The 12,779-nt window shown below is 46.1% G+C and overlaps 1 protein-coding gene and 1 long non-coding RNA gene across 19 annotated transcripts in view; both read right to left on the reverse strand.

The window, feature by feature from the left end:
• Positions 1–12,779, reverse strand: part of LOC310852180 — a 216,925-nt gene that overhangs the window by 107,106 nt on the left and 97,040 nt on the right. The window lies entirely within an intron of this gene.
• The window catches only part of RBM47 (RNA binding motif protein 47), a 91,665-nt gene continuing 80,369 nt past the window's right edge, over positions 1,484–12,779 (reverse strand). For 6 of the 18 annotated variants that reach the window (XM_083754965.1, XM_083754975.1, XM_083754978.1 and 3 more), the window contains 3 exons: positions 10,506–10,712; positions 7,972–8,165; positions 1,484–6,942 (listed from right to left, as the gene is read on the reverse strand). In XM_083754965.1, coding sequence (XP_083611091.1) covers positions 6,697–6,942; positions 7,972–8,165; positions 10,506–10,712 — 647 coding nt within the window. In that variant the 3' untranslated portion in view covers positions 1,484–6,696. The remainder of the gene's footprint in view (positions 6,943–7,971; positions 8,166–10,505; positions 10,713–12,779) is intronic. The other 12 variants (XM_083754981.1, XM_083754980.1, XM_083754982.1 and 9 more) reach the window with 3 other exon arrangements.

Consider the following 12,779-nt stretch of genomic DNA (forward strand, 5'->3'; position numbering starts at 1 on the left):
TAGTCTCTGGTGGCTTACGGGGCCTTGTGTTGGACAAGGGGGTTCAAGTGAGCCGAAAGGGGCATGGTCATGCTGTTGTGCCAGCAAGTCCGGGTCTTTGCACAAGTCTGAAGAGGTAGACACCTAACTAGCTTCTTAGCAAGAGTAAAAAGGTAAAAGTAAAGGACCCCTATATGGTTGAGTCCAGTCAAATTACTATACAGTTTACTATTACTATACAAATTACTATAACTATACAGTTGTGGTGCTCATCTTGCTTTCAGGCCAAGGGAGCTGGCGTTTGTCCACAGACAGCTTTCTGGTTCATGTGGCCAGCACGACTAAACCACTTCTTCTGCAACAGGACACTGTAACGGAAACCAGAGCACACAGAAACGCCGTTTACCTTCCTGCCGCAGTGGTACCTATTTATCTACTTGCACTGGTGTGCTTTCGAACTGCTAGTTTGGCAGGAGCTGGGACAGAGCAATGGGAGCTCACTCCGTTGCGGGGATTCAAACCGCCAACCTTCTGATCGGCAAGCCCCAGAGGCTCAGTGGTTTAGACCTCAGCGCCGAAAGTAGCACCTCTGGAGCTGATGCAATTGAGTGTTTTTCCAATAAAGAACTAGATATCCTCATTGGGGCTGGGTGTGCTCGGGTCCTGGGGAAAAGCATCACACAACTATCAGTAATAAAGTGGAATAATGTGTGGATGGTCCAATATGGCACACACACACACTCTATCAATATCACCAGCCAGCCTATAATACCATGCGATCGGGAAACTTGGCTTGGCCTTCTGGAGCGAGTGGAGGAAGCAGGCATCTGTTTTTACATGCCTCAAAACTGTCTATTCCTGGCCTCATCTGAAAACAGCAGTGCCGTTAAGCAGTTTTAGACTCTGAGTTCCCTGCCCTCTTTGGATGGTAACGTGTAGGCCTTCACTGACTTGAACATGTGAGAAGGAGACCGCTCTGCAATTGGAGGACCTCCTGACCAGTGGTGTAGCTTAGGGGCGTGTGACCCTGGGCACACAATCTGGGTGTGAACCAGGCACACACACACCCTGAGATCCCCCTCATGCCCTGCCGGCAGCGGGGGCTGGAGAGCACGGAGGGTGAAGATCGCTCTCTGCATGTCCCATCTGATGCACCCAGTTGTGGCTCCCCCTTCGCAGGGTCAAGGTTGACCCACGAGTCGGAGAACGGCTGTGGCGCTAGAGAAAGCTCCTGCTTTCTTGCAGGTGGTTCGGCAGCTCTGGCAGCGAGAGAAGAGTGTGTGGCAATGTTGGACCTGGGCATGCAAGTGTGCCCCTGTGCTGCTGCCGCGGTGGGCTCCCTCTGTGCCCCACCTCTTTGGGTGATATTTACCTAAGCTCCGCCACCGCTTCCGATCATTCTTCTGAGAAGAGTCCCACCCTTATGGTTCCACTGTCTTAAACGCCGAGGAAACAGCCGGAGAGACCCCGTTGTTAAAAGACAATTCTCATATGGATAACCATCTGTTTTTAAGGAATGTTTTATTTACTACCGCCTAGGAAAGTACTTTTCATGGAACAGCAGCAACACCGACATTCACAAAAGGACAGGAAATACAGCAAAAAAACAACAACGCCTAAAGTAAATAGCACATTTGAAAACAAGGCAAACATACATAATAATATCTTTTTCTATAGTTTGTTCTTAACCTAAGAAAAGTTCACATTTCAAGTCATAAACTTGCCTCAGTAGTGTATAAATGAAATGGTTTGTTTAGTCAGACCACTGAGTGGTGGTTCATTGACGCTTAAATGGCCTCGATGATCCCTGCTACCTGGTGTTGCAAGCCAGCACCTTTGCACCTGTCCGGAGTTCCTATGGGCATTTCAAAGAACATTCACTCGGTTATTTGTTGGGGATCTGCCTTTCTTACAGATGCTATACGTGTATATGTAAGATACAGTAAGAGCTTCCCTTCTGTTCAAGTACTTGAGTAGGTTGGCACAAGCAGTCCTGTTTGAATAAAGGTTTCAAAGATTGGGTCTCCCACGTGGGAGATGAAAAATTAAGGAGATAGTGGTGCTTCGTTTGAGCATGGTAACCTGCAGCTTTTGCCACCGGCAACCGGTTTTACGAGAGATTTCACAGAAGATAGCGGAATGGGAGATGGCGGAGAAAAAGTCTGCTTGACTAACATGGGTTAAATAAAGATTGATTCAGAAAGTTGCACTCAAAGGTTGCCCCAACTTGTGTTGAGTTTCTCCATAGCTGTAGCCCGTGAAAGAGGCCTAAGGTCCTACTTATGGTTTCCCCATCTGGTTGGCCACTGTGAAAAAAGGATGGTGGACTAGATGGGGCTTTGGTGTGAGCTAGTGGGACTCTTAAGTTTCTGTTGTAGTGGAAAAACCTGTGTCTTGACTGCCCTACTTCACATCGTACCGTAACGATTCGTACGGGTGGAATGCTCCCCGATTCAAAAAGAACACAGCGAAACGCAAAACCTCCCCAAACACTAGGTGTTGGGGGGGGGGATTCTAGCCCAGCTGGCCATCCAAAATGCTAGGTTTTTTAATGAGGGCTAGGCTACCTTTTTGTTCAATTATTTGCCACCCTGCCTGAATTGTGGTAAAGGTAAAGGGACTCGTGACCATTAGGTCCAGTCGTGACCAACTCTGGGGTTGTGGCACTCACCTCGCTTTATTGACCGAGGGAGCCGGCGTACAGCTTCTGGGCCATGTGGCCAGCATGACTAAAATGCTTCTGGCATACCAGAGCATCGCATGGAAACGCTGTTTACCTTCCTGCTGGAGCGGTACCTATTTATCTACTTGTACTTTGATGTGCTTTCGAACTGCTAGGTTGACAGGAGCAGGGACTGAGCAATGGGACCCATCGCAGGGATTCGAACCGCCAACCTTCTGATTGGCAAGTCCTAGGCTCTGTGGTTTAACCCACAGCGCCACCCTGCCTGAATTGTGGTAGTACTGCTCAAATTCAAATTTAACGTGCATGGGGCAATTGGACTATGTTTAGGATCCAGGCTTTGAAGCAAATGTATTTCAAGTGTGGCAGGGCTTTTTGGATAGCCACGCGAAAGCAATGCAGCTTGTGAAAAAATAAATAAAATCAGTAGTTAACGGTGGCCCTTTGAGGTAGGGTGCACCAGTAAGCCCTCCAGTTGTGGATATTTTAAAGGACCACCCATTTTTAAAAATAAAAATAATGACTGCTACTTATTTCTATAGCAAAATGCTTTCCAGTTCTCCTGTAAGATGAGGGTGCGGGAAGGATACCCTTGAGAATATTTTCATTTAGGATTTTAATTCTGGAAACGTTTGCCGAGGAGGGCTGTCTGGATTCTGAAAACTGCACACAAAGCTCTTCTTTAATTCTAAGCATTACCTAAGCTTCTGAATTCAGCCATTGCCTTAGACATCTGTACATACTGAATGCCCAGGTTGGGATCCCAGGATGCTGTCTATGTGGCCCAAGGAATCCTACTCAAATCACTAGGGTTTCTGTGGTTGCTTCTAGCTTCAGCAGGTTTCCAGATTTGTGGGAGCATCTCTTTGGGGCAAATCGGTGGGAGGGTCTGCTGAAGCAGCAGTGTGGTTGAGTGCAAAAGGGCTCCCTTCACGACCCCTTGGAATCCACGCATCATCTGTAGATTCATCTAAGGCACCTAAGTTTCAAGTGGTACTGGGCCACGTCGCCTAAAGCCGACCGAACCACTCATTGCAAAGTTTACTGTATTTTACATTCACTGCACTACTACAAAAAAGCCTTGAAACAGGCCACAAAACACTGCAATAATATTACTTAACCTCCTCCTTCTTCTTTAATAACCGTTGAAATAAAACATTGACTTTGTGGCACACCGCATTGCCGTGTAATACAGAGAAATAAAACGACTTTTAAAATGTACTGCAAATATATTTACAGGCTTTAAAAAAACAAAAAGCGGTCCATATAACTTCCTTCTCCGGTGTACATGCACAAGTCCCATTAAATGGTAATGGGAATCATGTGTGGAAAGGAGAATAAGGCGAGAGAACAAAACCCACTTAAGTACTGTATTACTATGCCCCTTAACCTCAGCAAGAAACTGATGCAGCTACTTTAATAAGCAATATTTATGGTGAACAAGAGCATGTTTCGTCCTGGACTACACTAGCGTACATTCTTTTGTCTCTACAGCATACACTAGAAAAAGAACGAAGGTTTGAGACTATACTGGGACGCAGGGCTTGTTCACATTATGGAGTTCAAAGAAGTTATTCATGTATAAAGCGCTAAAGCAGGACATGAGAAAACCCAAAGTAGGAAAGGGAATCTACTATCCCCTTTGAATCTCTGCACATGTGAGTAACCGGTATATGTAGTGAGCTCCCACGTATCTGCAGATTTTCCTCTCGAACTGTTATAAAACTTAGAAAGAAAGCTGTGTGCAAATGTCATGATGCCGTGCAAATACACAAAAAGGATCACCAACTGAAAGTAGCTAAGATATACTTAGGAAGCTGAGTTCTGGAGCCCTTTAATTTTTGTCCTTAAAAAAAAAAAGGGACTTTAGTTCACATGAAAAGCGTGAAGATTGAAAGTCTAGTGTCATAGAAGTGGTTGAATTAGACTCCCAGCGGTTGTGGGGATGAAAGCTGGGGCACTTCAATGCCCTACATAGCTCCTCAGCTATGCACATAAAATCTACGGACTAGATTTTATGTGCAGGTCACAAAGGTTGACTTGCGTTGGTGCAGAATTGATATTTCCTCATCAGGGAATCCTGACTTGTTTGGATTTGATGCAGAAGTACCACCACAGACAGTTACTTTTACCCTCTTACACTGACACCTTAGCGCATGGCAGCAGAGCAATTTCAAATTTCAGCGGCGCTTTGTGCGAGGCCAAAATTCAGCCAACCCAAAGAGGTCAAATTGGTAAGGATTTAGGACAGACAAAAAGTTATCCAAAGCTGAAACTATGGAAGCGGGCATCGAAGGCCACTGGTCACGAGTCAAATACCATGTATAAAAAAATCTGAGAAAGATATTAAAAACCTCTTGACTCAGGGGCAAAATGGCCGGTATTCACATTGTGAGACAAACAGCCCTTTAGTTCATTCTCACTTAGATTCAAGTTTTGGCTTAACCTCTATTTAAAAATGGAAGCTAAAGGCACAGAATATGAGTATCTAGAATAAATGCTGCCATTTGCACCTTGGGATACAACACCACTGCTTCTTGGGAGCCAACTAACTCTACCACAAAGTTTAACCATGGTTTCTGTGCTTGTATAAACGAAACCAAGGTACAGTTGCTATAAGACAGGAACTGCACTGGGTCAGGCTGGTATCGACTACTATGGACTGGCACAGAGGTCACTTGCTACCCAATCCATTTTGTGTAGATGCCAGGGACTAATGCAGAGCCACTGAGAAATAGTTCCTCCCACAGGAGAGCTTGGTTACATGACATCTGAAGGCCTACTTTCTCATGAAGGAGCAACACCAAAGACAGAAGCTTGCAGATGGAGTTTGGAGCAATCTACATACTACAGTGGATGCTTGGGCTGTGAACGTGATCCGTGCGGGAGGCACGTTCGCAACCCGCAGCGCTGCGTCTGCACACGCGTGGGTGGGTCATGATTTGGTGCTTCTGCGCATGTGCAAAGCGCGAGTTAGCGCAGAAACCTGGAAGTAACCCGTTCCGGTACTTCTGGGTTCGGTGCGGTGCACAACCAGAAAAACACGCAACCTGAAGCGCCTGTAACCCGAGGTATGACTGTACTCACATGTGCAGCGATGCCGTAGGGTTCCATAAACCCTTAAAAATAAAAATCCTAGGGCAACTGCTTCTGTAGTAAATGAGCAAATTGGAAGAATATTTTCCTTCTGTGAAATATAATAGACTTGCTTCTTGCTTATGCTCGGAGCCTGGAAAATATTAAAGAATGCTGCTAAATATCCAAGGTGGCTCTGTGGAGCAGGTTATTCTCAAAATTAAGCGTAATTTAACCGAGCTAATTCATAGGAGCATCTTTATATCAACAAAGAGGGGCTTCGCTGTGGCTCCAGATAACTAAGAAACCATACAAATGCCAGGACGTAATGCAGAGGTCTCAGTCACTTTCAAATTGCACTTTCCAGTTTAACTTTTTAAATAAGACACACGTTTGTATATAATTTCTTTCTTTAAAAAAAAAAAAACTATTGCATGTATTCTTTAAATATGAATATAGTCTTCAAAATATATTGTTTAAAAACTTTTCCCTAGCTGCTCAGATGCGCTTTTTCAATATTTAGTTGATATATTATTAAAGGCACTACAAAATAGAAATCTCTGGAGTGCAGAACTTGCTAAAAAATAACCTTCATACCACAAACATGGTGAAAATAATTGCTTAAAAACCTACCGCTGTGTAATAAACCTGCATAGAAGAATGGGCACTGGAAAAACAAGCCGTTTTAGAAATGTAGGAATACAGGCATATTAAAAATTTTTAAAACAGCCTAAAAAGTTAGTAAAAACTTCATATGTATAAAAGATTTCAAACTCGATGGTATCGTTGATATGAACTTCACTTCCAGGTTTTATCAGCAGTTTTCTGGCATCCAAGTTTAAGTCATCCGCAGTAGGTTCTTTCTTCATAAATAGTAAAATGTTCCTTCAATTCAATCCCATCCCACCCCTCCCACCCCAGACCCTCTAACCCCCCCCCCAAAAAAAAGACCAGCTGTTTCAATAGGTTTGATAGACATCGTGAATCGGAACCTGAAATGTTGCAGCTGGGAATGCCTGAGGGATATAACTGGCATAGCCGCCGTAAGCGGCTGCAGCGGCTGCAGCAGCGGCATTCTTCTGTAGTGTGGCTATCGTCGCTGTGGCTGGGGCAGCGAAGGGAACGTAACTTGCGCCATAAATCCCCGCGGCTGGGATTCTCTGCACGTTGGGAGCCATCGTGTACACGGGAGTTAAGGGCCGGCCCTGGAAACGACAACAGTGAAATCTCAATCCCCGAAATAGTTCCCGCCCCCCCAAGAAAAGAAAGAAAAAAGTCTGCTACAATATAGAATCGTAGAACTGTCCAGTCGGAAGCAGCCACGAGGGCCATGAAGTCCGACCCCCATGTGGGGCTCGAACCCACGACCGTGAGAGGAAGAGTCTCATGCTCTACCGACTGATCTATAGCCTGCATGCCTAAGCATATTTTAGAAACCAGGCCACATCCTTTTTCTTGGAACAGTGAGAATTTGCTGTCTGTAACTTGGTCGCTTTCTGCCTTCACCAAACCAGCGTCTCTCAAACACCCTCAGAGGACTTTGTACTTCACTGTGAGGGATGCTATAGAAACAGGGACATGTTCTGATGATCATTGCTAGGGTTGCCATATTTTGAAGAGCAAAAAAAGAGGACGCTATGACAACTCTCATTTTCAATACCCCTACTATATGTAGACTATAGAAGCTGTGATATATTGCTGGGGGGCGGGGTGAGAAAGAGAAAAGGAAAGCAACCACCAGCTATAGACATGTCTCAAACAGAAAGTATAACCAGAGACATTTTGACAAATTTAATCCACCCAGACGGAAATTTAACCCCTGAAAAAGAGGATGTGTCCTGGGAAAAGAGGACACATGGCATCCCTAATCATCACCTACCCCCCCAAAAAACTTTGAAATAATTTATGTTCAGATTATCTATCTTCACACAATTGGATATGCCAGGTATTTGGTTGGGGCCCTGAAAATGTGTTGGTTTGGCACATCTATCCTGCACACACAGGGCGGGGAGATTATGGTTTTGTGCTGTTTGTACTTTTATTATGTATTTTGTGCTTTTCCCTTGTATTTTTATTTTATTTTGATAAATAATAACAATATGCTCCCGCCAGATCCCACATGCAGCGTAAGTGAACGAACTTGGGAGACAGGGGTCTCGTTTTCTCAACAAGGACACTCTCTCAACAGCAGCATGGCAAGAAGCCAGGCTTTCTACACCTTGATGAAAATTTACCTGAAAAGGAGGAGGGGTTGAAACTGAAGGTAATACGGCGGCGGCTGCAGCTGCCGCCGCACTAGCAGGATCCTGCTGGACAGCAATGGGGCTGATGATGTGCTCAACGGCGTGGATTTTCCCATCCTCGATCATCTTTGCTGTTGGCGCTGCTTGAAACACGGAATACTGGGTACCAATAGTTGGGATAGCCACTGAAATAGACCAGAACGGGATATTTTCAGTCTACACTTGAGACAATCATAATCCTGGCACTCTTGACATTTGTTGTTGTAGTTTTTAATCTAGCTTGATATGTACGGGTTCCGGAGCACATTGTGGAATGTCATGGAACGCATTCCTTTCCTCAGATGCAGTCAGGCATCAGAAGTTCCAATCCCCACCGTAAGGTAAAGGGAGCCCTGACCATTAGGTCCAGTCGTGACCGACTCTGGAGTTGCAGCGCTCATCTTGCTTTATTGGCCGAGGGAGCCGGCGTACAGCTTCCGGGTCATGTGGCCAGCACGACTAAGCTGCTTCTGGCGAACCAGAGCAGCGCACGGAAACGCCGTTTACCTTTCTGCCGGAGTGGTACCTATTTATCTACTTGCACTTTTTGGTGCGCTTTCAAACTGCTGGGTTTGCAAGAGCTGGGACCGAGGAACGGGAGCTCACCCCATTGCGGGGATTTGAATCGCCGACCTTCTGATCGGCAAGTCCTAGGCTCTGCGGTTTAACCCACAACGCCACCCGCGTCCCTATCCCCACGGTAGGTGGCCAGGAATGGATATGACAAGGAAAGTTCTTACCAATGCTTTTATTCAATATTCACAGAGAGAGGCTTAGAAATGCAGCCTCTTAGAGTAATGGTGTTGCTCCGAGGGAAACCCCACCCCCTCCGCCTCTCCCATTATACGTCATCCCTGCGATGGCTGGCCTGTGCCTTCTGCCTCTGAGTTCTCTGCTCTCCTACTTTCAATGCCCGCTGGGTTCTGGGAGAGGGGGGATCTGGAATGCTTTCTAAAGACACTGTGTCCGTCAGCGGTCCCCCCTCTGGTACTTCTTCTTCCTCCTCTCCCATTATTTTCCAGCTTTCCCCTTCATCTGCCTCTGGGCTGTGACCTCCCTCAAACCCCTGTTGTAATTCTGAACTGTTGTCTTCTTCTCTGGAAGGGTCAGGCTGGGGAGGCAGTCTCCACCATTCCTCCTCTGCCCAGTCCCTGACAGATGCACATGAAAGCGACTTCTCTCTCTGATATGTGCATATTTGCTCACACGAGCAGGACACAACATTACTTGCCTTTTCTAACATGTTGGACCTAGGCGGACCTAGGATGCAATCCAGTTTGATGACTTTGTGTGCACAGAGCTTTCCAAACTTTTCATGTTGGCGATGCACTTTTTAGACATGCATCATTTCACGATGCAGTAATTCAGTTTTGCTAACTGCTTTCCAACCTCAGGAAGAACGTGGGGAGCGTTTGCATGACACACCAACATACTGCAGCTGACACACTAAAGTGTCGCGACACGCAGTTTGCAAAAGCTCTGGTCTACACAGGGCTTTTGCTTTGGCAGATGCCTCCACTAAGAGAGGAGGAGGGGAGGCCGGTTTCGCCCATTCGCTCTGCTTCCTGAAGCCCCTCACACCACCCTTCACTTTGTTTGGAGGGTCCCCCAGATCTCAGAAGCTGATCTTCAGGGACTGTGGAGGAGAGGTGGAATTGGCACTAGGGATGAAGGAGAATTGGCACTCGGGGTGTGGGAGGAACTCAATTCCGTTCACATTTGAACCTCTTTTCTGAAACAAGAACTGAAACACAGTCACCCTTTGAAATGTGCTCTTTTCCAAACTTCGCAGTGAAGTTCTCCCTCCAAGAAATGTGTACAAAAATGGAACACTGTGGTAAAGGGCGCATCAACAAATGCATATGTTGTTGAAAACAGTTTACAAAAACCGCATTCTGTTAGGGGAAAATTGCTCTGCAAAAATGTGTATATTTAGGGGAAATTGCATATGAACATGTGAATGTTAGGGGGAGAAATGCACTTAAATCCTGATGAATTTCCAGGAGGGCTTACTTCACAGACTGATGTGGAAATGGATTTAAGATTGGAAAAAATGAGAAACAGGGAGAAACTGAAATTAGAACCATGGAATCACAGAATTGTAGAGTTGGAAGGGACCACCAGGGTCCGACCCTTGCAAGGCAGGGCTCTTCTGCCCAATGCAGGGTTCAAACCCATGATGCTGAGATCAAGAGTCTCATGGAATATGTCCAACCTTAATCGGCAGAACTTGCCTCTCCCCCGTAGGAGAGCAAAGAGCTCAAAGACGCTGGGTTCTATATCCACGAGGCTGGGTTCTATAGCCTCTCCCTGTAAAGTTTGAAATAAAAAAGGACTGTAATAATCTTTTCCTCGTATTTATACTTCCCTGAGCCACTGATAGCACTCTGACAGCTACTGAATAGGTTTGCAGGGAAAGCTGATATCTAAAAGCACCCTGAAAAGGAGAACATATTTAGCTCCCCATCTCTATAAATCATACTGACCAGTGCCGGGTTTAATGGCCACGGGGTTGACAGCAGACAATTCCAAATTGGGCACAAGTTCGTATCCTTTTTCTTGCTGTTTCCCTTTCCCTTCGTGGTATCGGCTATATATGCCGCGGCCTGCAGAATAGCCCCCCAGGTACGAGCCTCTCGGGCCAGGGAGTCTGTTCCCTGCTGCACCTCGTCCTCTGCCTCGAACGCTGCCTGCTTGGGAATAGAAAACACACACCATACAATGGATCCGCTAAACTCACAAGGAAGCATTAGCATCCACTCGACTGGAAAGTCTGCAATCTAATGCTGGAAGAAGGAAGGAACGAAAGGTTTACAAAGAGTGCAAGAGCCTTTTGCCTTATCTGTAGTACTGAATGCAAAGCCCAGTAATTAGCTGTTAGGATTGGTACATGTTTTTATTTCAGCTTAAGGAGTATTTTAGTATTTTGCTATCTTCTTGTCTCATCGGTTGAGTGTCCTAGCAACATTTTCTAACACTGCTTTAGATGTCCGAGTTACAGGTGACTCACAACTTGCGTGGGGACTTCGGTTCCAAGGATTGCGTGTAAAGTCAAAACTGCATATAACCAGGACAACCCCATAACTGCCCCTGCGCCATCATCTTGATCTTTCTGGACCTAAGCAGGCCTTGGTCCTCATCCCCAAGCAAGGTAGAGAGATTCATGGGCTCTGGGACGCTCTCACATGAGCTTTCTGCAGCAGGAAAACCCTGCAGGCATTTCATTTTTGTGATTAAAGCTGGCCGACTGCCTAAGAGGGGGGGGGGGGGAAACCCCAAAAGCCCAAGGAGTACAGAGTGTGATCTGAACACTCTACACAGCAACATTTTGTTGCAGATCTCAGTTGCTAAAACTGATTACTGCTTGCAATAATGATAATAAGGTAAAAGCTAAAAGCTAAAGGATCCCTGGATGGTTAAAGGTAAAGGTAAAGGTAAAGGTAAAGGGACCCCTGACCATTAGGTCCAGTCGTGGCCGACTCTGGGGTTGCGGTGCTCATCTCACTATATTGGCCGAGGGAGCCGGCATCCAGCTGCCGGGTCATGGGAGAGAAGATAGTTTTTAAAAGTGCCTATTTGCTTTCCCATTCCCTAGAAACCTCCGTCCCAGTATATAGCCCTAAAATTGGCAGGTCCAAATGCAGGGGTTTTTATTGCTATATACTGGCAGGGGTGGGCATTGAAAAGGCTTAAAGGAAGCAGCAAATGGAAATGTTCCCTTTCCTTCTACCTGAAAGGTAGGGGTTATTTATTCACCTTTCAGCTTTGTAGAACCCTGCCTCCAGTTCCTGCCTCCGGGTACTACAGCTTTTTAGGGGGTTCAAGCAGGTGAATTCACCTTCCACCCATGTTCCTTTGAAAAAAATAAAACCTTAACCACTAAGCTCACCAGTCTGTTTTCTCCTGGAGCTCTTTGAGCATTCTCAGTCTTCCTCAGACTGTTTTTGCCTCTCCTCCCCCCCCCCCATTTCTTTTTAAATTTGTGATTGAATAGACATGCCTGTCGGGCTGCGTATTTTTAAATGTTTTATTTATTGTTTATGACTACTTTTGTCAAGTTGTAGTTGGGTATATTTTTCATGTCATAAGCCGCGACACATAAAATTACATATGCGCATATCCACGTCTAAAGGTAAAGGGGCCCCTGACCATTAGGTCCAGTTGCGGACGACTCTGGGGTTGCGGCGTTCATCTCGCTTTACGGCCAAGGGAGCTGGCATACAGCTTCTGGGTCATGTGGCGAACCAGAGCAGTGCACAGAAACATTGTTTACCTTCCCGCCGGAGAGATGCCTATTTATCTACGTGCACTTTTGATGTGCGTTCGAACTGCTAGGTTGGCAGGAGCAGGGACCAGGAATAGGAACTCACCCCACTGCAGGGATTCGAACCACCGACCTTCTGATCGGCAAGTCCTAGGCTCTGTGGTTTAACCCACAGCGCCACCCGTGTCCATGTCTAGAGTCTCATAAATTTGCCAAAACCCCTACTGTAGTGTTGGGAAGCCCTGTTTCGTTTCTGAACCAACAAGCATGGAGATAATACACAAGTTTAGTATCACTAGAAGATAACAATACAGAAGTAGGTTCCTGGCCTTGGACAGAATGCTGGAGCCCCGATGCCTCCTTCCCAAAGTTGGGCAAGTGTTGGGAAGATGGCAGGAGGGCTCTTTGACCCTCTTGGGAACATCGCACACGCCTCCCTAAGCTGGGTAGAAGCTTCCCAGGATTTGGGAAGGAGGCGCAAGGCTTTAATATTTCA

Source organism: Podarcis gaigeae (assembly GCF_964106915.1).
Source record: "Podarcis gaigeae genome assembly, chromosome: 9".
NCBI classification, from domain to species: domain Eukaryota; kingdom Metazoa; phylum Chordata; class Lepidosauria; order Squamata; family Lacertidae; genus Podarcis; species Podarcis gaigeae.